Source organism: Phodopus roborovskii, unplaced genomic scaffold (genome assembly GCF_943737965.1).
Source record: "Phodopus roborovskii unplaced genomic scaffold, PHOROB, whole genome shotgun sequence".
NCBI classification, from domain to species: Eukaryota; Metazoa; Chordata; class Mammalia; order Rodentia; family Cricetidae; genus Phodopus; species Phodopus roborovskii.
This window is the reverse complement of record NW_026126511.1, coordinates 1,630,743-1,657,189: the sequence shown is the minus strand read 5'-3', so window position 1 is coordinate 1,657,189 and position 26,447 is coordinate 1,630,743. Positions and strand designations below refer to the sequence as shown.

The 26,447-nt window shown below is 43.8% G+C and overlaps 1 protein-coding gene across 2 annotated transcripts in view; it reads left to right on the top strand.

Annotated features, from left to right (window-relative positions):
• Nucleotides 1-970: 970 nt before the first annotated feature.
• Pcca (propionyl-CoA carboxylase subunit alpha) overlaps nucleotides 971-26,447 on the top strand; it is a 281,942-nt gene continuing 256,465 nt past the window's right edge. For both annotated transcript variants that reach the window (XM_051195193.1, XM_051195192.1), the window contains exons 1-4: nucleotides 971-1,113; nucleotides 20,225-20,302; nucleotides 23,177-23,224; nucleotides 23,322-23,390. In XM_051195193.1, the coding sequence (XP_051051150.1) occupies nucleotides 1,024-1,113; nucleotides 20,225-20,302; nucleotides 23,177-23,224; nucleotides 23,322-23,390 (285 nt within the window). In that variant the 5' untranslated portion in view covers nucleotides 971-1,023. The remainder of the gene's footprint in view (nucleotides 1,114-20,224; nucleotides 20,303-23,176; nucleotides 23,225-23,321; nucleotides 23,391-26,447) is intronic.

Sequence of the window (26,447 nt, the reverse complement as noted above, 5' to 3'; positions counted from 1 at the left end):
AAACTCCTGATCCTTCTGCTTCATCTTCCCAAGTGTTGGGTTTTCAGGCCTGTACCACAGCATCTAACATCACCACCACCGCCGCCATCATCCTTCTGTCTCAGGCTTCTGAATGATGGGATTAGGGAAGAGAGCCACCACTCGGGGACTCTTCCTTTGGAACACCACAGTCCTTACATTTCATATGCCACACAAAGGACACATCATGTTGGTAAGCCGGCACCTTTGTAAGCTTCAGGTGGGTGCCCATGGAGCTTTCTTACAAAATGAATGGAGACCAAGACAAGCAGTTTCTTCCACAGGCCCCTCTCACTGAAGGAATCTCTGTAATGAAAACAGGGCCTAAAGAAAACGAATCCAAAGAGCAAAGAGGTTGTGAGGGTTGTAGCGAGAGAGAGAGGAGGGAAGAGCAAGGGAAACCGAGTTTCCTTACTGGGAAACCGGGTTCAGCCCGTGGCGCCCATGAAACAGGCAATTCTTTCCCATTTATGATCCTGCTCCCCTGAGAAGTTGGTGCTCTGCTCTCTTCAAACCTGTTGCGTTTGTCTTTCCGGTTCTCCGTGCATGCTGCAGCCTGGCTTCGTGACTCTTTTAAATTGATTCCGTAGGACAGGCATAGTAACTGAGCGTGGGTCTTGATACAGGGGTGATTACAGGTGACATTTGTTTCAGAATAGCCAGCAGGAAATTAAAAGGGGTATGGATGCACCCGATTGGGTGGCGGTGGATCTGTGGCTGCTGAGCGTGGGCTCTAACCCAGCTTTTCCAGCATTGGGGGGGGGGGGGGGGACAAGACCGCAGGGGTTCCGGGATCGGGGCTCCCTCCCGCGTCCTAGAGCGCGGCCTACGGTTCCCAGGCGGGTCTGGAGCTGCTCCCTGGCGGGACCGGTCCCTCCTCAACCCCTCATCCGGGGGAGGAGCTTAGGACCCGAGGCTCCTGATTGGCCGTATCCCGGACGCTCCCCTTCCCCGCCCCTTGACAGGGGTGAGAGGTCAGCGGCGGGCCGGTCTGCTGGGTCCACAATGGCGGGGCTGTGGGTCGGGACGGTGGCGCAGGCCGCGGCCAGGAGGCATTGGCGGCGGCACCCGCAGCAACTGCTGTGGACGCTGAAGGTGAGCAGTGCCGGGCTTTCATGGGCCTGGGCTCCCCGAGTTTCCAGATATATCCGCGGCGCATCCCGGCTGCCCCAGGCCCGATACCCGAGCCGGCTGCGCTCACACTCCGTCCTGGCACGGGCATCCCTGGGAGAGCGCTGGCGCCCGAGGGCACTGGCATAAGCGGGCCGAGCTTTTCCTGAGCTCCTCCGGGCGAGGATGGCCTTCCGATTGAGAGAATCCGCTCTGAGGGTGCTGGGGTCCCAGCGTCTGGCGGAGCTGGCTTCTCCTGTAGCTTTCTAGACAGCTTGTAAGAGTTGTGCAGTTAGTTCGTTTGCCATCTTTGCAGCGACTTTGAAGGGACACGGAGGACGGCTGCTTGAATGGTTAGGGCTGTGAGTTCGTACTGTTTGAAAAGACTGTACCAGAGTCAGGACTGTTAACAGTCCACAGGTGTGACTCGAAAGTCTGTTTAAGCTGTATGTCACCATTGTGACATTGTGGGAAATGCGCCCTCTGGATTTATTTTTCTTTCTAGGCAGTGCTTAGCTTGGCTAGCAACACTGTGTCATGGTGACATTTTGACCCACAGATTGGCGTTTCTCCTTTCTCTTTCCACATGGCATATATTGTCACTTGCTGGCATCGACTTACCTAACTTTTAAAGTAGATTTACTAAGCAACTTGAGCAATTTTTTTTCCCAGTGAAAATTACCTGAAAACTCTTTGAGAGCTGTTTGAGCGTGCGCACCTGTTAAGCTTCCCTGTCTTCCCGGGGAATGACGGGCGGGGGTGGGTGGAGTTAAAAAGAAAATCCCTATAACGTTTGGTTTATGGCCTTTGAAATTTGAGTTGGAAGACACTTCAGAGATGATCTGCTTCATCTTTGTTGCTTTTGTTTTATTGTTTTAGATAGAAGTCTCTATATATAGCTTTGGCTGTTCTGGAATGCTCTGTGTACACGAAACCGGCCTCGAAATCATGGAGATCCACCCGCCTCTGCCTCTGCCTCGGGAATGCTGTGTGTCCCGTGCCTAGCTCATCTTACTCTTTTTAAGGAAATGGAAACAGGTCCACTTAGGCAGCGGGAGATGGAAGATTGCCTCTGATGTCAGCCTCAGAATGCTGCTGGCTCTCACTGGTCTTTGTATTGCCACACAGCTTTTGTTCTTTAATTCTTATCATCCTGTAATTACTTAATCTATGTTGGCTCTTGTAAAGGCTCTGACATATTTTCTTATGAAATGATTTGTAGTGGAAAGGTATGGGCTTTGGAGTCATGCTTTGCATATTTATTCTTTTGTGGGGTTTGTTTTCTTGAGACAGGGTCTCCTTTAGCCTAGGTTGTACTCATATTTGCATTGTAGTGGAGGGTAATTTTAGTCTCCTGCTCCCACTTTCCAAGTGCTGGCATTATAGGTATGCACCACCACACCAAGTTTGGATATTGTATGCTGGATATATGCTTTCTGAGATAGTTTTGTAAAACAATCTTCATTGGGGGCTGGAGAGATGGCTCAGTGGTTCAGAGCACTGACTACTCTTCCAGAGGACCTGTGTTCTATTCCCAGCACCCACATGGCAGCCCACAACTGTCTGTAACTCCAGTTCCAGGGAACTCAACACTCTCAGGCAAAACACACATGAATAAAAATAAATAAATTATACAAACAATCTTTATTGAATGCCTCCTGTGTAAGGGATGAGTACAGATCCTAGTGTTTAACAAACTTTCCTCTAGTAATGAGGAAATAAGTTTTAAAATGCTGTTGGGAAGTTTTGGTACTGAGATAAAAATAAAATAGACTGAGCTGACCAAGTTAAGAATATTTTGACCTCTACACCGCAGGCAGCTATTCTGAATTAATTCATTCTGCCCTCATATTAGGCACATAACACCATTTACAGAAGGTGGACTCAAGTCCCAAAGTGTTAAATGACTTGCTTACAGCCATACTGCTGGTAAGGACAGGCTTGGAACTTAGAAGCTGTGGCTTCCTAGGACTAGAGCTGTGTGCCCGCCTGGTACACATAGGTAGAGCTGCATCGTCATTGCTCTAGATTCCAATGAGCAGTCAATACTATTAAGGACTTTGTGTTACTTAAGTTAAACAACATTTCCATTTGGAAATAAAGATTCCAGCAAGGGTCAGTGAGGTGGCTTAGTGGGTAAAGGTGCTTGCTACAAAATCCCGATGGCCTGGGCTCACGCTTGGGGCCCACATGAAGGTGGAAGGACACAACTTTGCGCTGTGATCTCCATCATCCACACACACCGTAATAAAGTAATAATAATAATAATTTATACAACTGGGGCTTGAGAGATGGCTCAGCCCTTAAAAGCATTTCCAGAGAACCTGGGTCCAATTCTTCAAACCCGCAGGGATGCTCACCACCTTTCCCAGTTCTGGCCCTTGAAGGCACCAGACATGCATGTCATGCCCAGACACACATGCAGACAAAAGCACTCATACATAACATAAAAATAAATAACATAATAAAACTTTAAAAAATTATAGGAGTTTGAAGGATGAGGTAGCCTCTCTTTCTAGGAAAGGAAAGGTAACAGGGTCATGAGAGGGCAGCATGTGTCATGGGCCCATGTCCAGACGGAACCACTGAGGATCCGAGAAGCCCCGAGGCTGTGCGGGAAAGGAACCAGGCCACGCGGGCTTGTTGATCATCTTACGCTTGGGGTTTCTCAGGGCTCTGTTAATCCCTTAGTATTGCAAGGTAGAATGGAGGACCTCGATATCTTGGATTCAGGCTAATAGAGGACAAGGTTTCAATCCTTGGTGGCAGGTCCTAACTGTAGTAAAGAGAGACAACCTTTCTTTGTGTGTGCATGTGCATATGTGTGTTCATGCATGCCCGAGGCCAGAGGTCAGTGTTGGGTGCCTTCCTCTGTCACCATACACAGCCCCCCTCCCTTTTTTTGTTTGTTTATTTATTTTTCTAAATTTTTTTTTGAGACAGGATTTCCTACTGAATCTGCAGCCCAATCTTGTGAGTGAAGCCCAAGCCCTCACAAGAACACAAGTGTGAGCTTTCAGAGGGAAAGTTTCAATTAAGTGTCATCATAGTAATCACATCATCTGCTTTTCTGGCCTCTGAAGTTGTATCTCAAAGAGCTGCTAAGGAACCTAACTGAATCTTGGAACAGCTCCTGTGTATTGGATAGGGTTACAGCTGATTAGGGTTAGCCATAAGTCAGGGGTTGCAGGAGAAGTTAAGATTTTTACAGTAAACAACCATTTAGTCTTGTTTGAGGTTTCCAGAAAATATCTGGAAAAGCAGTAAGGGTGTACTTGAAGGGCATATACATATAGGCCTTAAGTGTGGGTCATTCCTATTATTATTTTTTTTAATCTTGTATGGGTATAGGATATTTATTGGTGCATAAGCAATTTACCAGTGGCTATAGTACTGAAGAAAAAAAAAAAAAAAAAAAACTCCTCGTATCATTTAGGGTTCTGTAGAGAAACAGAACTGATAGAATCTGTCTATCTATCAATGAATCTATCATTTATCTATTTATCTTATCTATCCTGTCTGTCTGTCTGTCTACCTGTCCACTTACCTACCTACCCATCTAAAGGGGATTTATTAGAATGGCTTACAGACTGTGGTCTGTAATGACTGTTTATCAAGAAGGTCCAAGAATCCAATAGTTGTTCAGTCCATGTGTCCGAAAGGCTCATTTGGTCATCAGTATACACCAGAATCCCAAAGAAGTAGGCTGTAACACCAGTGAAGGAATGGATTTCTCTGAGAGATTGAGAGCAAGCAGGGAGAGAGAGCTTCCTTTCCTATGTCCTTTTATAGGCTGTTGGTAGAAGGTGTGGCCCAGATCAAAGTTCCCCATCCACTTGGGCTTAAATTAATTCTGGATGTAATCACGTTGACAACCACGAACAGGCATCACACTCCCCCCAGTACCCTTCTTCACCTGCCAATAGCTTTTCATGGGGGTGTTGCCTGAGGGGAGTGAGGTCTTCAATGTGTCTCTTTAGAAGACATTCACAGCTGAATCTTATGCAGGTAATCATAGTTGCTACGAATTCATGATTGTAGTGGTGATGCCATGTTTAAAAGACTGGGTTTCACAGCACTGTTCTTCATTTCTCAGTCTTATATTCTTTCTGACCCCTCTTTAGCGATGCTCTCCAAGCCTTGGAAGGGGTCGTAGAGATGTCCCATCCATGACCGAGCACCCAACAGTCACGTGTTCTGACCTATAACTTTTCCTACTCTGTTAGTATTCTCTCTATAAAAGGAGTATTGTGTCTGTGTGGGCAGCCTTCACAGAAAACGTGGTTAATTGTGCTGGATTCTCAGATGGCAAGAGGTTTCAACCAGATTTCTAAGAGCTCCTTGTTCCTCTGTCCTCATAATTTGTGATGTATTTCTATCCTGTCTCATATTGAGTTCATATTTAGTCTTTACTTGTTTTGTAAATCAACTCTTAAAACACTTTTTTCTTTGTACATTCAATGACTAGAGGTGCTAGTTTTATGGTAATTGCAACAGTTTATTGAGCTTTTATATGCCTTAAATGGTTTTCACTCCCCCTCCCCCTCCCAGACAAGTCTCTCAAAGTCTAAGTTGACTTCCAATGCTCTCTGTAGTTAAATTTGCCCTTGAACTTCTTATCCTCTGGCCTCCACCTCTGGAGTTCTGGGATGAATAGTGTGTTCCAACACATCTTGTTTTATGCAGTGTTGTGTAACTAACCCAGTGGCTTGTGCATGCTGGGCTACATACCCAACTCTTCATGTATTGTTTTATTCTTATAGCAGCTGGGTCAGAAATCCCAGCTATATACAAGAGGAAACAAAGCTTGAGCAGTTAAGTAATTTAAGGACAGAGTTGACTGGGGCAAAGTTTGAACCTTGGACAGCGTTAGTTCGAAGCTTTGCTTTTCCAATAATAACTTGTTTGTCATCTGATTGATAGTCTCATTGTATGATACAGTCACAGTTTGAAAACTTAACCTGAACTTTTGAAATGCATGGTTCACTTCCAGTCATTAAATATGAAGAAAAAAGCTTCAACAAGACAGGTGGTGGTGGCGGCCCACACCTTTATTTCCAGCACTTGGGAGTCAAAGGCAGGAAGATTTCAGTGAGTTGCAGTTCTCTATGTGGCCTTGGCTGTACTTTAATCCAGTTCATAGACCAGGCTGACCTTGAACTCAGACATCCGACTGCCTCTGCCTCCTGAGTGCTGGGGTTAAAGGTGTGTGTCATCATGCACTATAGGCTGGTCATTTGTACATTTAAACTTCTACTTTTGGCTACTGTTTGGTTTTTAAATTCAAAACAGAGAAAAAAATATGGCAATAGCACTGTTCCAACTAAAAGGAGAAGTTGGTGACATTTTTGACCAAGAAAAAGGAAAACAATGGCTTTGGGTTTGTGGTATCTGTCTGTCTGTCTATCTATTTTCTTTTTTTAAGTTTTATGCGTATGAGTGTTTTGCCCGTGTGTATGCCCTGCCTCTCGAGGCCAGAAAAGAACATCAGATCCCCTGGAACTGGAGTTACAGAGAGTTGTGAGGAACCATGTGGGTGCTGGGGATGGAACCCTGGGTCTCTGGAAGAGCAGCCAGTGCCTTTAACTGAGCCATCTCTCAGCCCCTCTGCATCTGTCTGTCTGTCTGTCTGTCTGTCTGTCTGTCTGTCTATCTATCTATCTATCTATCTATCTATCTATGTTGGTAAAAGGGTGAACAGGGGGCAAGGGTGTGAATGGAAATTTGGGGAAGAAAACATACTTAGACAGAAATACAGGGCTTCATCCAGGTGTCTGTGGTTACAGGCCTGCAAAGGCGCACGCAGCATGTTAGTTAACGCTTCACCACGGATGAGTACCCGAGGGATAAAAAGGAGAGCTGGCCCTTTTGGTTCCCAGTTGTAGAGGTCTTATTTCAATATCGCGTGGCTCCACTGCTATGGGTCTGAGGCGAGGCTCTGAACATCATAGTGGGGAACGTGAGTTGGGGCAGGGCAGTTATCTCATGATAGACAGGAGGCAGAGGGGCAGCATAAAGCCCCCAAGCACCTTCCCATGGTGACCTTCCTGTAGCCAGACTCCATCTCGGGATATTTCTTCTGATAATGCTAGTGATGTCTGTAAGTGCTATGATAAAGCACGAGGGACACCTTCACGCCAGGCAGACAGAGCTTAGTGAGCCATTTTATTAGAAAGGGAAGGAGGAGAGAGGAAGGAAAGAGACACCGAGAGAGGACAGAAGAGACAGGAAGTCCTGACTGCCCCAGGGGAACACCGGGAAAGAGGGAGGAGGGAAGGCGTAAGTGGGCGGGATCTTTCTTTTAAAGGGGTCCTTTGCACCTGTGTGCAGACTACCATGGAACCATGGAACCCTGGGCTGACCAGGGTACTGCCTGACAGTGCATTCTGCCAGGTGACAGGGGCAAGCCAGCGTAACCAGTCTTTATGGAATCTCACTCTTGAACAACCTCTTCCACACATTGCTTACTTTGGTATGCAAAAGACTATTGCAACAATCTTCTGTTTGCACATTGTTATTATCTTCAAAATCTCTGCAATTATTATTTAAGTTGGCAACTGTTACCTTATTATGGTGAACCTTGATGGCCAACCTGATTGGATTATGTCTGTATCTTGTATTATTAAGATTCATTTGAAGGGGAATCAGAATTGAAAGCAGTGATAACGTTGGTTCTGGGTAGACGGTGCCTAAGGAGAAAGGGAAGGCATCTTGCACACATGGCATTTGAACTTGGGGATAATGCAGCCTGCCATGGGGCGATGGAGGCCATCAGCATTTTAGAATGCCAGCGTGTCAAGGCAAAAGCTGGGAGATGGGGTTGCACTGGGCATAATCAAGGGAATGGGTTTTCCCACTTTGGTTGGAGTAAAGCGCATGAGAGTCGGGATGCTAAGAAATGAGGTTTGAGAGGGAGGCAGGGCATAGTCATCTCAACTCTTATCCACAGTTTAATAGCAAGAGTCCCTTTGGGCTTTGGTAATGCAGCCTTGTAATATCAATCACTCAGGAAACTGAAGCAGGAGGATCACATTTCAGCCCAACCTGGGCAACTTAATTTACCCTCCCCCCCCCCCAGAATAAGAGAACAGGGTTATACGTCGGTAGACTGCTCCCCTAGCAGATGAGGGTTCCTGGGCTTGATCGCCAGCACCAAACAGACAAATAAGTTGGAGTCCGAGTGGATGGTTTTGAGTAATCAGTTCCCATTTGAAAAGAGTATGACTGCTCTCTGGGGGAGCCTCTCAGTGTGAGCTCCATGGGAAGAGTGACTTCCAGGACATCCAGGAGGAGGCTGCTGAAGTTCAAGTCTCGGGTGGTGCTGCTGCTGACTCGATTCGAGCAGTAGTGGTAGAATTTTTGTAAGAACAGTCAGTCCAGATTTGGGATGTATTTTGGAGCTAAATCTGGTAGTCCTTGATTGTGGCCTAGGATGGGATTACATGTAAAGAGGGCACCAAGGTTGGTACACACACACACACACACACACACACACACACACACACACAAAGGCACGTATCGTATTGTATTGTATGAGTCCTGTTCATGGAATCTCAGCAGCCACCCCATGAGAGGAAAAGAGTAGATCACTGGGAGAAAACTTTCATGACAGAGTGTGGATAGTTCAGTACTGCGCAGGTCTTACACAGGTCATTGTAACTTTGGTGTGAATTATTGAGCGCAGTGGCCATTTCACGCCCACAGTACAGCATTTCACAATTCTGCCTGACCCTCTGACTCCAAACTCCTCGTCTATCAGTTTTCCCTGAACGTTGGTGGGAGTAAAGCACATGTTCACTTAGAGCTGAGCACCCAGTAATCGATAACAGTAACCTTGATCAGTTAGTTATGCGTCTTTGCAGTTACGGCTGCCCGCTTTGAGAGAGAGAGAGAGCCCAGCCCATAAAGGAGCCTGCTGTCAAACCCGATGACCTGAATTCTACTTCCTGGTACTTACATGGTCAGAAAGAACGCCTCTAACAAGTCGTACCCTTTTTCTTTTAAAAAGAAGCTCCTCTGACCAAAGCTGGTAGCAGTACTAATTTATGCCCAAATATAATTATTTTGAAAGTAATTTGAAGACACCATGTCCATTTAGAAAACAATAGCATAGCTTCTCCCACCAGGCTCTATGACCTGTATGATCTAGGCTTTGACCAGGTTTACAGTACCGGTTGTACATTCTTTATTGTGGAGTGGGCCTCCTTCTCCATCAGAAAGTGGTTGCTTTCCCCATAATAGATTTAACCATGTTGCCCCAGGTAGCATATCCTGCCTGTCTGGTCTGTAGTATGGTGTGCAGTATCCATGGCTAAGTAAGACCTGGCTTTCCTTCCTAGAAGCCTGCATTGTACCTTTTTAAACTATGAGGATGAGCCAGTAGCAGGGGAAGCATCTAGCTCAGTTCCAACTTGATTTCTTTACCTACTGTGGCCAGAGCCAGTCAATAGGACCTTACCATTTATTTCTAATGAGCAAACCAATACCAATGACCAATAAATAGCCTGTATTATTTTGGGAGCCGCAGGATGCTTCCTGACAAATAACTTGTAGCCTGCTCCTGGCACTTGGATTTTCATTTGATAACCTATGACTTCTGGGAGCATCTTGATTTACCTATATAGAGGGTTTCATTCAAACTTAAGAAATGGTGTGTATGTATGATTGTGTATATGTGTGTGTATGTATGTATGTATGTATGTATGTATGTTGTATGTATATGTTTGTGAGTATAGAAACTAGAGCACAACCTAGTGTGTCATTACAGGATTTCATTCGTTTGGTGCTCATGGGGGTTTGACTGGCTGGCCAGTCAAAAAATCTTTAGTGCTTTTATCATACCATTAGTAAACCTAATTATAAAAGAAAAATAGGACAACTATGTCTCTTAGGTATAAAAATAGCATTGATATTTTTATAGTAGTTTTGAAAGAGAAGGAACTAGTAGACCAGGTATCTGTCCCCATCTACGAGTAAGGAAACTTAATTCATCAGGATAAACAGATCTTGTTCTAAGCCAGGCATGGTGGCACTTGGCTGTAAACTCATCCGCACCTGGGAGCTAAGACACAGGTCTGCTTGAACTACATTGTAATTTTGGGGCAGCGAGGGCTACATTGTAACAGCGTGTCTAGTGTCATCTTAGCCTCGCCTGGCTGGTACAGGTGTGGATCTGCAAATTAGATACAGGGGTCCCCCCCCCATTGTTTGTAGTATATCAATGAGACAACAACAGCGCCAACAAAACAACATCCAGAAGGCAACTAGCAATTTAAGAGGTGACTTCTTCTTCTTCTTCTCCTCCTCCTTCTCCTTCTTCTTTTTGGTGGTGGTGGTGGTGGAGGAGGGTGGTATTTTCCCTCTAGTTTGTTGCTGTGAACTTGGCCCTTGAAAAGCATGGTTGTGTGGAAATGGTTCTGTGGAGGTGGGTTGATGGGGTTCTCTGCACATGGGCTTATTCAGGACTTTGACAGTCAAGAGGGCTAAGAATGCAGGATAGAACAGGAAGAAACGTGAAGCCAGCTGCCCTCCCTGGCTGGAGACTGGTGTCAGCTTTATCCTCAGGGACACTTGTAGAGTAGAGGCTCTCAGTGTGGCACTCTGCCTGGGCAGTGGCACCAGGGTCACCTGGAAGCTTGTTGGAAGGCTCATTCTGCAGCTGCAGTTCCCCAGACGACTCCAGCTGTCCTTTATTCAGCAGTCCTTCCAGGCGATCCTAATTCAGTCTGTACCCAGAGTTTAAGAGCAAGTTGCCAAACTGTGTAAGGTGAGTTACAAATGGAGTGAAAGGCACTGCTAGCGTTTGTATTTAATAGTTAAAAGGACTGAAATCAGTCCTTTTACTGATTACCACTTTGAGCTGGGAAGAGGGCTCAGTAGGCAATGTATCTGCTGTGTGGGCAGGAGAAACACCTACATTAGTCAGACGTGGTATGCTACTGTAGCCCTAGTCCTGGGTGAGCAAAGCCAGACCAGCCATGCAGTGAGCTCTGGGTTCAGTGACATCCTATCTTCAACAATAAGGCGGAGAGGCACTGAAAAAAGGCCCTATCATCAACCCCTGCCTTCCACACACATGTGCACCTGTATGTTCGCGCATCTGCATGCACATGTACACAAACATGCATACATTCATGCACTATGCATACATTCACACAAAGGAAAAAGACTGATTTTTATCTTTAAAACATTAAAAATTGAATTCTGGGATCTTTTTTTTGGGGGGGGTACATCAATGGAAAAATTAAAAGATTAAATAAAAGCATGTGAACCTCTGAGTTTGAGGCCAGCATGGTATACATAGCAAGCTCCAGGCTAGCCAGGGAGACGGGGTGAAACTCTGCCCCACCCCTCCCAAGAGAACAATGTAATGATCTTTTTGGCTTCAATTTCAGTTGTAGAATCATGCACCACTCCGTCCTGTAAGATAGAATTATTGTCCCCAGCAATTGAGAGGAGAGTGCTTCTCAACTTGTGGGTTGTGATCCCTTTGACAAACAAATCTCCAGTGGTCCTTTCCAAGTTTCTTCCAAAGAAGAGAGCCATATAACAGTGGAAAATAGCTAGCTAGCTAACTAACTAACTAACTAACTAACTAACTAACTAACTAACTAACTAACTCCAGAGCCCCTGGGTTGCCTTTGTAGGAATTAAGTCCAGCGAGCTTCATTATTATGGGAGTTAGAACTGACCTTCAGAAATGTGGCTGCTTACCTATCACGTCATGACTTCAGAAAGATAACAGTGTTAGCTTGAGCCTTTACTGAATGAGTTTGAATTTTAGCCCTGCTCATTTGGGGCCCGGAGCAAAAGCTTAGTCAAGAGAATGGCCTCCTGTGAGTTTTATCCGGTATTTGTGTTCGAGATCAAGTGTGTAACTTATTCTGGGACTATCTCTGGATTCAGACTAATTGCCAACAGGCCCATTTCACAAGCTCAAGTGTCCGGCTGCCACATCAGATAGTGTAACTCTGCAGATCATGCCACTGACTGCAGGCTTGAGAGGCAGGAGCTTTCTGGATTGGGAATGGTTGTGGGGGCAGGAGAGGCTCCTCAGTGGTTGAGAGCATTCATTGCTTATACAGAGGTTGAGGTTTGGTCTCAGGACCCACATGGCGACTTACAACCATTTGTATCCCTAGTTTCAGGGAATCTGACACCTCTTGTGAAATCTGAAGTTTACTTCACACACATGGTATACATTCAGGCAACTCACATACACATAAAATCAAATAAACAGATATTTAAAAAAAAAAGAAAAAAAATGGCCACGATGAGGGAGGGGGTGTGTGATCTCAATGTCAGAGCAGCCAGGGCTTGCTTGGTGAGGAGGGTCTGTGTGGCACCTTGGGTATCTACAGGTGTCCCAGGAGGAATGGTATGGTAGGTGTCTAAAAGGGTAGATGAAGCTTTTGAGTTGGGGTATATAATGTCCTCATGTTCTAGCTTAATGTGAAGGTAGAGCCCAGAGAATCTTGAGATTTTTGACTGTCCTCAAGTGTGAGTTGTTCTGCTTAGGATGGGTACTTAGGAAATGGTTAGGGTGTGTGTTGACAGAGTCTGGATTCCCTCAGAAGGTCATGGGAGTCTGTGCAAATGCTGAAGTTCCTAGTCAGCTGGTGTTTTGGAGTCCCCTGAATTAAATTAGGAGGGGAGGACCTTCCTTCGCCAAGACACGGAGACATGAAGCATCAGCTTGTGTTTCTTACTTTGGCGAGATGTCTTCCTTTGAATTAGCTTGTCCACAAATTGTTTCAGTTTTATGTGCTGCACACCTGAGTGCTGCTGTAGGTATGCTACACGGTTGTGTTCAGGGCAGAAGTAATGTAGAAACTTCACTTTAAGTTGATTGCCAGTGGATTAACTGGTTTTACTCACAGGGAGATACAACTCCAATCCGGAAGCAGGTGCTATTTTATCTTCAAAGGATACTTATTTTCCTGCTTCCTTTCAATGGTTAACTTACCGTCGCCTGTCTGAAGGCAATGACTAACTTACTGTCGCCTGTCTGAAGGCACTAACTTACTGTAGCCTGTCTGAAGGCATTATCATTTCCTCTTTTTTCTGGAGGGTGGGGTGGGGGGTGGTTAACTTACTGTGTGCTAACACGACTGCATTAGGTTGACATACTCTTACTGGTTCTCTTAGTAGGCATGGCTGGGTTTGTGCACGAGAACATTTCCTGTGTGCGTGAGAGGTGTCAGGGCTGAGATTTGTTCCCATGTTGGAATCTCAGTCTAGATGAGAGTTATTCTTATGGCAACTCTTAAAGGGCTTGGTGTGGCTTTTTGAGGCCAGAGCAGGAACTTTGAGTTTCTGTATGATACCTTACCTTAGGGGAGACTCGACAGCTTGTAAAGACTTTTTTTTTTTTTAACAAGCCTCTTGGGAACTAGGGAGATGGTGTAACTTACATTCTGTGGGTGGAAATTCAGGCCTATAGGAACAGTTTGTTCTGAATCAGTAGAACTGAGCATCAGCCATGCCTTGCCTGATGGCCACGCCACATCCCTGTGCCGCGCTGTCGACACGTGTTTATGCTTCCCCAGGAATGAAAAACACAGTGACTCTTCCCTCTGTGGAAGAGAGCTAAAGGCAGTATGCCTTGGAGTGCCTCGATTTTCCTCCTTTTGGCTGTAGTAGTGGTAGCTGTTTTAAGTGGAGTTGTTTGAAAGTTTTTCCTTAGAAGCTTCATTTTGTGTGGTACTGGAAACTGAACCTAGGACCTGTGTGTAGTTTGGCAAGCACTCCACCACGTAGCAATGCTGATTTCTCAAGGGGTGTTTGGGATGGTACTCAGGAGCCAAATACGACAGGAACATGGTTTCAGGTTGCCCCAGCTGACAATGGATGTGGTTACCTCAACTTTATGATCGCAGAACAAAAGAACATTGTAAAATTGGCACTGAACAGATGGATACATTGGAGAGTAAAATTGCTGTGTGGGTTAAAGAAAAATAAGGAAATGCCTGCTGTGGTTTTCAGATGTTTCTTGAGGACAATCTTAGTTTTTGGTTTTAGGGAAGCTATTGGCCAGGCAATTTAATGTTTTCCAAAGGTTTTACCTGATACTTGAAGTGGTAGGTCAGATTCAGAAAGTGGGTGCTAAATAATTATTAAGGAGACTGAGGGCAGGCAAAGGGTAGTTTTGGATCTGCAGGATCCCAGTGCCCCACAGTCATGAAGTCCTTGACAGAGCTGTAGAGTTTTTTCTTTTGAGTCTTTCATTTATTTATTTGTTTGTTTACTTATTTGTTTAGCGTGTGGTTGCTTGTATGCCATGGTGCTTGTGTGCAGATCAGAAGATGGTCTGGTTTGTGGGTGTTGGTTCTCTCCTTTCTCTATGTGGGGCCCCTAGGATCAAACTCAGGTCTCATCCATCACCTGTGGAGCTCTCCTGCTTGCCCTCTTCCAGGATCTTTAATGTAGGTAGGTGTGGCTTTTGCTTGGGAGCTTCAGTTTGTAAGTACTCCTCCAGCTTGTCTGAGGCAGACGGAGTTGCACTCCCTGTCTTTAAACTTGTCCTTTTTTCTATCTCTGCCTTCCCTGTAGCTGCAATTGCACACCCGGATTCCTCAGAATCTTCCATGCTAGGAAGAACCAGGAAAGTATTCTGGGCTGAGCTAGTAACTGGTTTGTTCTATGCTCAAGAAAAATAGCAAATGTTAAGTAATTCTGGGGAAAGTTCTTAAGTAGCATGATTTTTATTAAACTTGTTCTCCTTATTTAAAGAAATAATTTTTATGTTGAGGTTTTAAGCAAAACTGTGTTTACCCCGGTTCATCATTTTCAAACTTTCACAAAGGACTGCCTGGGGATGAGCAAGCAGAGCCAAACTAGTTCAGATGAGCATTTTCAGGCTGCGGATGGGAAGACTTCCACGCCCAGGCTCTTGCTTTTTCCTGGGCAGTTCTGTCACCTTTAATGATTTCTATCTCTAGTTACTGGCTAACTAGGGGCACCAATACTTTTTCAAAGGCTGGGTTACATTATTGCTACTCCACATGTACACAAACTGTACTTTCTCTCTGTGTGTTTCCGTCTCTTAAAAAAAAAAAAAAAAACTGTCAAAATGCAGCCTCTTAGATCGTATAACCAAGTACTTTAAAGTGATAACAAAAAGATTCCAAAACCATTGTGTTCACTTGCCCATTCTGTTACATTTTCTTCTATTAGTTCATGAGTAACTGTAATAGGTTTGGTTAATTGTTGAACTGTGTGATATAGGCATTTCAAGCCTAGTTTTACATTATTGATCTTTTCTTGAGAGTAAACACACTGTAAATGCACACATTCAGCCGGTTCAAACATTGTTTAGAGATTACCTTCTTAGAGAGATTTCTGCAGTGTTCCCTTCTCTCAGGCCAAGTTTAACAGAGTCCATTGTTCTTGGACCCATGGGGCACGATGCTTCCAAGGTTTTTATTCTGAGAGCTACCTAGAGCAAGGCATGTCCATATTTTCAAAATCATTTTCTGCTCTCTTGCATTTTCTGCTTGTTTACTGTCTTACTGGCCCAGCAGTGACATCACCTTCACCATCTTGGCTCTTGTGCTCGTTTAGAATAAACTGCATGTTTCCTGTAACCCCTGGTGGCTCTCGTGTACATGGATGAAGTTCTTATTTTGAATAATAGCAATTCCAGTCAGTGCAGAACCTTGTGGGAGAGCCAGTTGAGCTCGTGAGTTTTAGCTGAGAGCAGAAATGTTTAAATGGGCAGCCAAAGTTTAAAAAAAAAAAGTGTGGTTGAGCCCTCAGGTGCTGCCAACCACTGTGTGAGGAAAGCAGCCTTCTGGGGAGTTAGTTCTGCCCCCAAATGCAAGATCACTTTGTGCTTTGTCAACGCTACTGTCCTGCCCCCCCCCCCCCCCCCAGGGAGCTTTTGTCTTAGATTGTATCATTTAATTACTCTGCTTGGCCACTTTTGCTTTCTGTAGAGCTTCCTTCTTACTCTCAATAGCAGTAACCACTTCTGGGAACCCCAAAATTGATACTTTAGGGTTTCAGAGGAAAGTGCTTTCCCATGACCAGTGCTTACTTAGTACTGGAGTCGTTAAGCTGGTTTTATTCAAACTCATACATGAATCATTATACTATGTTCATTACTTCAACATTCTTCCCTGATAATTTTATTCTTTTGCTGTTAATATGTAGATTTAGTCTGTTATACTTAGCTGCTAGAGAATATCCCATTGCACGACTGAATTTATCTACTTTTTTATTCTCTCTCTCTCTCTCTCTCTCTCTCTATTTCTTCCTAGCCTATATTTCACGCTGCACTGAACAGACTGGCATATGACTCCCTATGGTCACATGCCAGTTTCTTGGGTATAAATATAATTTACTCAAATAGCTAAGTATTCTGGAACCTAGGAATTCTTTCCTACTGCAAGGTCTTAACCTTTCTCTCAGGAAATTCTTGTCAAAAGACATTTGGAATTGATAAGAAAATATCATTTAGTCTCATTCTCTCAAGTGAACTGAGAATGTCTGTAAATCTCTTGAAAAGTCTCATCTGATTTCTCTCATCAGAAATGAGGTAATATCATTATTTCGTGTTCTTTGGGCTTAATCCTTTCCTGGTCCTCACGAATGCTAGGTAAGCACCTTTAGATGCTAGGTGACCTCGGAGCTGCATTCATAACCCTAATACGCTTGATTTGTTAGTGGCTAAAGACACAAGTGATTTTTTTTTTGGTTTGTTTTACATAAAACATATTTCAGAAGGTGTAATAATAGCACTTATATTCTGGGGTAGCCAACAGCCACCTAATTGGACTTAAAGCTCATTCAACAGGAGAGGAGTCATGCCTAGCACTGTGAACTTAGTATTTGTGTCTAGTGAGGTCATGGGTCTTAGGGGAGAACCTACTACTACTACCCTAAGCCAGTAAAATTCCTAACCATATTCTAGCTCTTGTTCTTAGACCCATAGAGAAAGAAGTGCATCTCTCACCCAGTCAAAGAGGCTTCTTTTAGTGGCAAATGAAGACCATCACAGAAAGACACAACTGGTCAAACTGGAGATCAACTACCCTTGGGGTATCTGCCCCCAATAAGACATTTACAACACAACATCTACACTAGAGACTTATGAAACACCCAGGGAGAGAGAGCGAGCAGGGAGATAAGAGACAGAAGACAGGGACATCTGCTGTGGAGAGAGAGAGAGAGAGAGAGAGAGAGAGAGAGAACACAAAGTTGTGAAGGAGGTGTGGATTTGGGAGAAACTGCAGGGAGAATGCCATCAAGATACATTGTATGAAAATTTCAAAGGAGGCAGAGGCAGATGAATCTCTGAGTGACAGAGTAAGTTCCAGGACAGTCAAGAATACACACAGAAACGCTTTGGGGGAGGTCTTTTATTAACTTTTTGAAATTGTGTGTTCTCTCTCTCTTAATGGGTGGAGTTGTAGGGGCTGCTGTGTATGTGACCCCCCTCAGAGATGGGAGAAATGCCCAGCTAGCTTTTTAACTTAGACGTTTGATTTTAGAGTTGGGTGAAGCTCTTTGCAATGTATTTTGAGGAAGGAGTATTATCTTTGTTACTAAGTTTGTTATGACGTTGAACTTTATGTAGCTGTTCAGCTAACAGAGGGCAAGTGAAGAGCCTCCTGCTACATCAGCCCCATTCACCAAATCACCGCTTTCAATGGGCTCTAACTTCAGGCTGGAAGATGCCGTTGTTTTTAATCTTAAATAAAAAATAAAGTTTTCTAGCTCTCCTGACCTTTGGGGAATTATACACTGGTGGGACCCAACTTTCTGGTCTGTAGAACCTGGGGCAATGTAAAGGAAGATGGAATGTGTCTTGGTCTGTAACGGACACAATACCGTTGATCTCATTCCCATCCCCATTCCCTCTTTTTCTTGGTAGCGTAAAGCTTTAATTAGTGAGCTGCCTCTCCCATGTCTCCTACTCTTACTTTATGCAGTTTACATTTTGCAGTTTGAGACTTAATGTTTTACAGAAGTTTATGTGTTTAGCTTCACTTTAGAACATTTCTGTAAAACATTGTTTCTTTTGAGATAGCACTAACACCTTTTGCTGTTTATGCCCCCTCCCTTCCATTTTTACCAGTAACTACTACACAGGTCAGTTTTTTTAAAAAATTTATTTTCTATGTGTGTGCGTGCACATGCAGTGTGTGAGGGTGCGTATGCGATAAGTGTGTACATGTGTGTGCACGTGCAGTAAGTATGTGTGTACACGTGCAGTAAGTATGTGCGTGTGTGCTCAGTGCAGTAAGTATGTGTGTACATGTGCAGTAAGTATGTGTGTGTGTGCACGTGCAGTAAGTATGTGCGTGTGGGCACGTGCAGTGTGTATGTGTGTGCACGGGCAGTATATGTGTGCACATGTAGTGTGTGTGTGTGTGCGTGTGTGTACACATGCAGTGTGTATGCATGTGCAGGAAAGTGTATATATGTGCATGTGAAGTAAGTGTGCACATGTAGTAAATGTGTGTGTGCACATGCAGTATGTATGTGTACATGTAGCGTGTGTGTGCATGTGCAGTGTGTGTGCACACATAGTAAGTGTGCACGTGTAGTAAGTGTGTGTGTGTGTGTGTGTGTGTGTGTATACATGTGCAGGTAAGTGAGGACATATCTCAGGAGTCACTTCTTTTCTTCCATTGGTCCCAGGGATTTAACCCAGGTCCTCAGGATTGCACAGCAAGCACCTTTAACCCCCTTTACTGTCCCAATAAATCATTTTCTTAAAAACTGGTTATACAACTTTTCTTTTTTTGAATTTCTGGACTTTCTGATTTTGACAGTTTATTAGCTGTGACTTAAAAAGACACAAGTGGGAAACAGATTTAGTCATAAGTAACTTTTTAAAGCTTCAAAGGACTCATGGAAAGTGAAAAGTAAACAGAATAAGATAAGATCACTGTGACCTTATACCTGATGAAGGTGTGAGTCTAGAATATGTTGAGAACCCTTACAACAACAATGGACGAAAATCCACTTTGAGCCTGGTGGTAGTAGTGTATCCCTTAACCCCAGCCCTCGGGAAGCAGAGGCAGGCAGGTTTCTGAGTTCCAGCCCAGCCTGTTCTACAGAGTGTGTTCCAGGGCAACCAGGGAAACCCCATCTTGAAAAGCAAGCAAACAAAAACAATCCAATTTGAATAATGGTTATAGAATTTAAATAGACATTTCTATAAAGAAAGCATAAAATGACCCATAAGCATATGAAAGATGCTTGTATGAGATTTGTTAAAGACATTCAGCTGTACCATAATAATGTTCATCTTTTATTCTGGTACTCCATAGTTTGAGGCCAGCCTGGTCTATGTATTGGATTCAGGCCAGCCTGGGCTACACTGTGAGCCCCTGTCTCAACCAAAAACCAAAAACTAGACCCAAACCAATAATAAAGACATCCAGTCAGAGGCATAGTCAGACCTCATCCATGTGTGTTACAATTTGTATTACTCTTTTTCTTAATGTCTTAGGCATTAAGATAAAGTTTCTCCGGAAAGACACTAGAAGTGAACTTGATTAGTTTTGGATTTTTATCCATCAATTCCCTCTATGCCAGAAAAAAGCCACGACTCATCGTATGAGAAAGGAATACTTTTAAAGTTGCTAGTTCTGGTTAGAGTTGAGACATCCAGGTGTCTTAAAGCCACAGCACCCCGGGGGGCCTTGAGGATGTTAGATGGATCTCTGCCTCCAAAGCTCATCCATGCTTTAAATTCTGTAACGTTCCCTGTGGTTCGTGACGGACCCTGTACTGCCTGTCAGTCCGCAGGACCAGGAAGGCTGGAGTTTCTGTGGCCCATCACTGCCACTGCTGATACCCTTCGGAGGCTGCCTCCGGTGGGTCACACACCGCCCCCCTCCTGTTTCATGTTTCCTTCTCCTCCTCTTCCTTCTCCCCACACCTTTGGCTCCTCTCACATGTCAAGGGCTGAGTCTACAGTTATGGTTTCCCTTTGATACCTAAGTTGTATTCTTAGCACTGCATGCATATGCAGACAGAAAAACCTCAGGTAGAAGCAAACCAGAAGAAGTACTCTGAAAAAAGAAAAGTTAAAACGCACAAGAATTTAATTGCTTTCACGTTCTTTCTTTCTTCTAACTAGCATGCTCCAGTCTATTCACAGCAGTGCCTAGTGGTGTCCCGAAGTCTCAGTTCCATGGGATATGACCCTGAAGAAAAAGTAAGTACTTTAAAAAGATACTCTCAACAGCTAAGTTAGAACGGTTTTATTCTCTTGCAGCCATATGATGTTCAATAGGCTGACTGAATTTTGCTGATATTGTAATTATTTTTTTATATTGCTGAAGTAGTATCACAGGCTTCTTTTGTTATTTTGTTTTCTTTCCTTTTTTTTTTTTTTTTAAGTATGTGCATGTGTACACGTGTTCATGTCCCTGTAGAGGTCAGAGGAGAAAGAACATATGGTATCTTGCTCTATGTTGTATGATTTAAGTCCCCTGAGTCAGGGTCTCTCACTGGACCTGGAATTAGGCCTGCAGCAAGCCCCAGGGACCCATCTCTACTTCTTACTGCACGGGTCTTGTGGGCACTGAGTAGCCAAGCCCCAAGAGTCCCTCTGTTTCTTCTTCTCCCTGTGCTGGTGTTACAGGCACCTGGGTGGTCATGCCTAGGTGTTTTTGTGGCTGTTAGAGATTTGAACTCTGGTCTTCAAGTTTGCACATGGTGCTTTTCTTCCTCATTCAACATTTTATTAGTGAATTATGTCAGGTCAAAATTAAGGTAGGGGAAATTTATCTTTTAATGAAATGCGTCTTTTTTGTGTAAACGTGCATGGTCACGTATTTGTACCTACTTGCATGTTTGAGATGTCGTCTGATTATGTAGCTCAGGGTGGCCTCAAGAAGACCCTCTGTCCTCCCTTAGCCTTCTTAGTGATGGAATTATAGGTGTGTACAGGCGTGCTTGTCCCTACAAAGACTTTTTGAGTTTTGGCACGTTAAGTTGTGTCATGCATGTCCATTAAAATAAGGACTTGATCTGACGACACTTTGTTTGGATGAGAGCATGTAGTGGCCCCAAGTTAGTGTGGGCCAGCACCACGTGAGGGTATGCTTTTGTAAGCTTGATCTCTGGCGGCATTTATGGTGCTAGTGAAGAGCCCCTGCACCGTAAGTGTTTGCTCCCATCGGTGGTGTTCTTTGATGTTTCTGCTGGGTAGTGTCTGGGCCCTCCCTCCAGTTCCCCTTGCCGGCATGCTGTGCGACCCTGTCCAGAGTTCTGCTTTCATTCCTCCATGGCAGACTCTGGAGACAGGGCGAGCTAGCTCCTTCTCCTGGTCCCTCAATTGGAGAGATGTGACTCACGTTCCAGTGGTGGTCTAGAGTCCCAGCAGCAACTGGTGAAGCACCATGAACAGAATGAACGTAGGAAGGGAAGTCGTTGAGAGGATGCTTGGGAAACTTTGTACCTCCGTCAGCGCAGCTGCAGAGCGGCCCACGAGAGACCCCACCTCTTCTGATACCCAGAAGCCCCTCTGTTGTGCCTTTGTGTTTTTCTTCAGGGTAGTAGTGCCTTAGCTGTGGTAAAGACTTAGCATAAAGTCTTTGTTCCTTAAATGGCATTAAGTCCTTTCCTTATCTGGTGTTTCAGGCTCACGAAGTCCCCTACTTTATCAAATGCATAGGCCAAACTAAAAATTCCTTGTGGCTTTTTTTGGGAAACCCTCTTTCTTTAGCACGGCCGCCTTTATATATCCTATTCGTGCTACCGCTTAGCTGGACTCACTGACTTGGACACAGCATTAGCTCAACACTGGTTGTGATTGTGCTGTGCTGATAAATATTGATGCAGAGTGGGAGGTCAAAGCTAGCTTGTTCCTGTGTGTTATATTCTTGAATACTATCTGGAAGAATATCTTGACAACATGGTTGCCTCTGGGGCAGGGACCAGGGTGTATCTGCAAAGTTTTAGAATTTCTGAGGGGGTGCTGGCTCAGCTGTTAAGAGCATTTATTACTATTGCAGAGGACCCAGGTTCAGTTCCCCACATCTCAGAACCGTCTGTGATTATGCTTTCAGGGAACCCGAAACCAGGCACACACATGCATATACATACCACATACATCCAGAGGGGGAATATATATACACACACACACACACACACACACACACACACACACACACATACATATATATGTATACATATATATATATGATGTATATATATTATATATATATATAATATATATATGTTTTAAGAAGTTTTTGAGGCATCTATGTGTTTGATTTACTTAAAAGAAACTCTATGGCTAGAAGGTTGATGTGATGATCCATATTGAATATTTGCTTGAATATAGAAGAGGTGTCAAATGCAAATAGTGATTTTCACAGTTTTCTTGCTGGCTGGACAGTTTGGCATGAGTGCTGTAGGAATGAATACCAGTCAAGAGAGGTACCGCGCTCTGAGAGTGTACTTACCGCCAGGCCACTGGGTCACCCTCACAGGCCCCAGAGGTAGGCACTTCCGTGATCTTTGCCCTTCTAATGAGGAATCCAGGGTAAGAGGATGTGTGGAACTGTTGGTGTCCACCCTGGGCGGGCCGCTTGGCCCTAGACTGACTTGGAGTCACCGTTGAGCAGGAAGTAAAGGGTCTTTCACTGTGTCTTTATGACTTGGTAATGCTTTGTAATACATATTTGTGCCAACAGTTGCTTAGTCTGTAACCAACAACAGTGGCACTGGTACTTCTACCAGAGGCAATATGTTTAATGCTGGGTCCTTTGTGAGAGCAGCAAGTGCTGGGAATTGAATCCAGAACCTTGTAATATGGCAGGCATGTTTCTCTGTGGCAATCAGTACAGCTTTAACCAAGTTACTATAGGGCCAGATCCTACCAGATGAACATAATTGCTTTCTGGTTGTAAATGAACATATTACTGCTACTATTATTTAATATTATCTAGAGAGTTAGAGAGTAAATGCTTACTAGAAACACATATTTATGATTAATTGTGGAAAAATCTTGATTTCTTTCTTTCTTTCTTTTTTGTTCCCAAAGTAAGAGTAACGGTTTTCTTTTTTTGTCTCTTGTCAGACTTTTGATAAAATTCTTATTGCTAACAGAGGAGAAATTGCATGTAGGGTGAGTAGAATTTGAATTATTTTCTATTCTTTTTGTGGAAATGGATTTGGTCGCTTTGTAGATAGATCTTGGTTAATAGACGATGTGTTTTGACTAGGTCATTAAAACTTGCAAGAAGATGGGCATCAAGACAGTCGCCATTCACAGTGATGTTGACGCCAGTTCCGTGAGTATATTTTTACTTAGTTTTATTCTGAACTTAATTTGGGTCCATTAGGATAGACTTGAAAGATACTTGCTTTATTTTTCCTTCACATGGAAAAGGTGCATTCAGTTTTTAAAACCACTTAATTGTTTACTGTCCTCACAAGCACAATGGAAGCATTATAATGTCTTGACTATCGGGTCCCCCTCCCCCAAGCCTCAGACCAAGACTGCCAGACTCATTGCTGGTCAACAAATAGATTAAAACCAAGCACTGTAAAGTTAGGTGGGAAGGTGAATGTGCTGTTTACACAGAGCTCGCTTATGAACACCTCCCCAGCATAGTCCCAGCAATCACTAAGGCAATGCTGTCATTGTCTAATCTTTCCTAAAAGCATCAATGCATTCAGCTGAAAGTTTAATAGAAGAGAGATAGGCTGATGCTAATTGGATCTGAACAAAAGAAGGTATAGCATAAAGCAGTGAATAATACAGAATTTCAGGTTTTTTTTTTTTTTTTTTAAACACAGCAGGCATTTCCAGCAGTAATGACCTAGGAATGCCTAGAAAGAAATCCCATGGGAAAAGAACTTTACAGAGTGAGATATGAGTTGCTGCTTTTAAGTCACTGGTTTTTGTCCTTTGGCTCTATTTTTTCTGATAATGTCACTTTTACAGTTTAGTAATTAATTTAGTAGAAAGATCTTTAAAGTGTGGTGATATTAAAAAAAAATGTGTCCCATTTGAAACTGTTACTCATTTTGTCTTATTGTAACTTCCGTTTAAAAAATCTAGATAAAAGAATCGCAAACTAATTTGCTGAAAATAAATGTCAGCTACACTATTTATTTGATGGTTGTGTTTAGAATGTCCTTTAATGGAAAGCAGTTAAATTGGTTTTGCAAACATATATTTTGGTTTGAAAAGAACTTGATCTTAGATCCTTTGCTAATTTCTTTTTAAATTTGATGATTTCAGTACCAGTAGCTCTCATTCCTCATGAGGTAATGAAGAAATAATGTGAGAACTGCTGTGTTATTAACTTTTAAAGATTTATTTCTGCTTTAGGTATATCAGTATTTGCTTGCACGCGTGCTTGTGCAGTGTTCCTTCTTGGCGGAGGATTGGCATCAGATTCCCTGGACCTGGCGTCACAGATGGGTGTGAACTCTGATGTGGGTACTGGGAATTGAACCTGGGTCTTCTGCAAGAGCAGCCAGTGCTTGTTAATCCCCAGATAGCTCTCTGCCATGCTCAGTGTATTTTTCAAAATTGCCTACACCCCCTCCCCCAGGGGGTTGGCAGGGGATACAGGGCCTCATGTAGCCTAGGCTGGACTCAGACTCTGTGTAATTGAAGATAACCCTGAATGTCTTGAATTTCTGATCCTCTTGCGCTGAGATTACAGGTGTGTGTCCCTATTCCTAGCTTAGTGTGTGCTGGGGCTCAAACCCAGAGCACTGTGCAGTGCCGCTGGCCAAACTCCCACCACCTGAACTGCAAACATTCTCACGCTGTCTTTGTGAGGTAGAAACTAACTAGGGCCAGCCTTGATTCGCTTCTCTGTTGGCGATTTTAGGCAGTTCAGAGAAGATGTGAGCTATAAGGGATCAGAACTTTTTGACTGTCTTAGTGGGTAGTGGTTTCCTTCGTTTGGTCAACAGTGCAGAGAGATGGAGAATTTAGAGACCTGTATTTCTACTCCTGAAAATGCACTCGGATAGAACCCATCCATTCAATCCTTGAATTGTAAGTAAAGAGGCTTAAAAAAAAAAATGTTTTTTTTTTTTCACATAAAGGAATAAAATATTTTTTATTGAACCACTAAAGTTAGAAATTCAGTTTTCAAAAGAAGGGTTTAATCAAGCTTAAGTTTGAAAGGTCAAGACTCTTCATTTCAAATGAGGAAAATGTTTCTGCGCTTTGGCCCTTGGCCGTGTTTTTCCTGTACTCCCATTTTATTGCTTTGTGCACGTTCATGCTGAATTTAAGTGAGTAAGACCTGATATTTACAGCCTCGAAACGAGACCCCCAAATCAGGGAAGTCTTCACGGTGGTGACGGTGATGCGTGTCTTAACCAAGCAGCACGCTGTTTAAACAGTGATTCCTGGCGGGTACCCGAGTTTCCGCCTTCGGGTTCCATAGTGAGATTGAGTGTTGTTTCCCGTGAGTACGCTGGGATGGTAGCCATCACTTTTTATGCCTGCCCTCGATAATATTTCCCTGCTGGCTGGGGAGGGGTGCACCACAAATAGGACTTCATGACGCCTGAGTGTATGTTGGTTCCAGTTGGAAGAGCCGAAGGGTAAATGGGACTGGAAGACATTACTGTAGGCTGTGGCGTAAGAGACCCGAGGGGAACACTTAACAACTTAGGAGGCAGTTGGAATAGCTTTATTTTGTTCCTTTAAATATATATCATTATGAATTGTTATATTTATATCTTGGTTAGCACATCTCCGGTTTTACTTTAGGTGTCTACCAAGACGGACATAATTGAAATGCAACAGTCTCAAGCATTTCCCCAATCATAGAAGATTTCAGAATATTTCTCATCATTTTCAAATCGGAAGAGTTCCAAGTTTTTTTTTTTGTTTGTTTGTTTGTTTTTGTTTTTTTTTTTCCCTTGAGCTCATCTGTAGTCCAAGAAAACCTTGAAACCCTCATAATCTTCTGCCTCAGCCTCCTTAGTAGCTAGGATTTCAGGCGTGTGTGCTGTAACACGATAAATTAAAGACTGATAATTGGGGTTCAAGCTTCAAGCTGACGATCAGAAATTCAAAGCAGCCAGCCACTAGCTCTTACCTCTACAACAGCTCAGACCAAAGAGGCGATCCTTAGACTGCTCCTGACTTTACTGCCCCTCAGATTCACTCAGGCTGATATGCTCTCCTCAGTGTGTCTACAGACTCCTAAGACTGAATAGTGAAGCCTCTTCTCCTACCTTTTATGCCTCTCTAGTGCTGGGATTAAAGGCCTGAGCTCTGTCACTCTTTTAGACTGATTCAATCTCTTGTAGCCCTGGGTGGCCTTGAACTCAGACAGATCCACCTGCCTTTGTCTTCCTAGTCCTGGGAT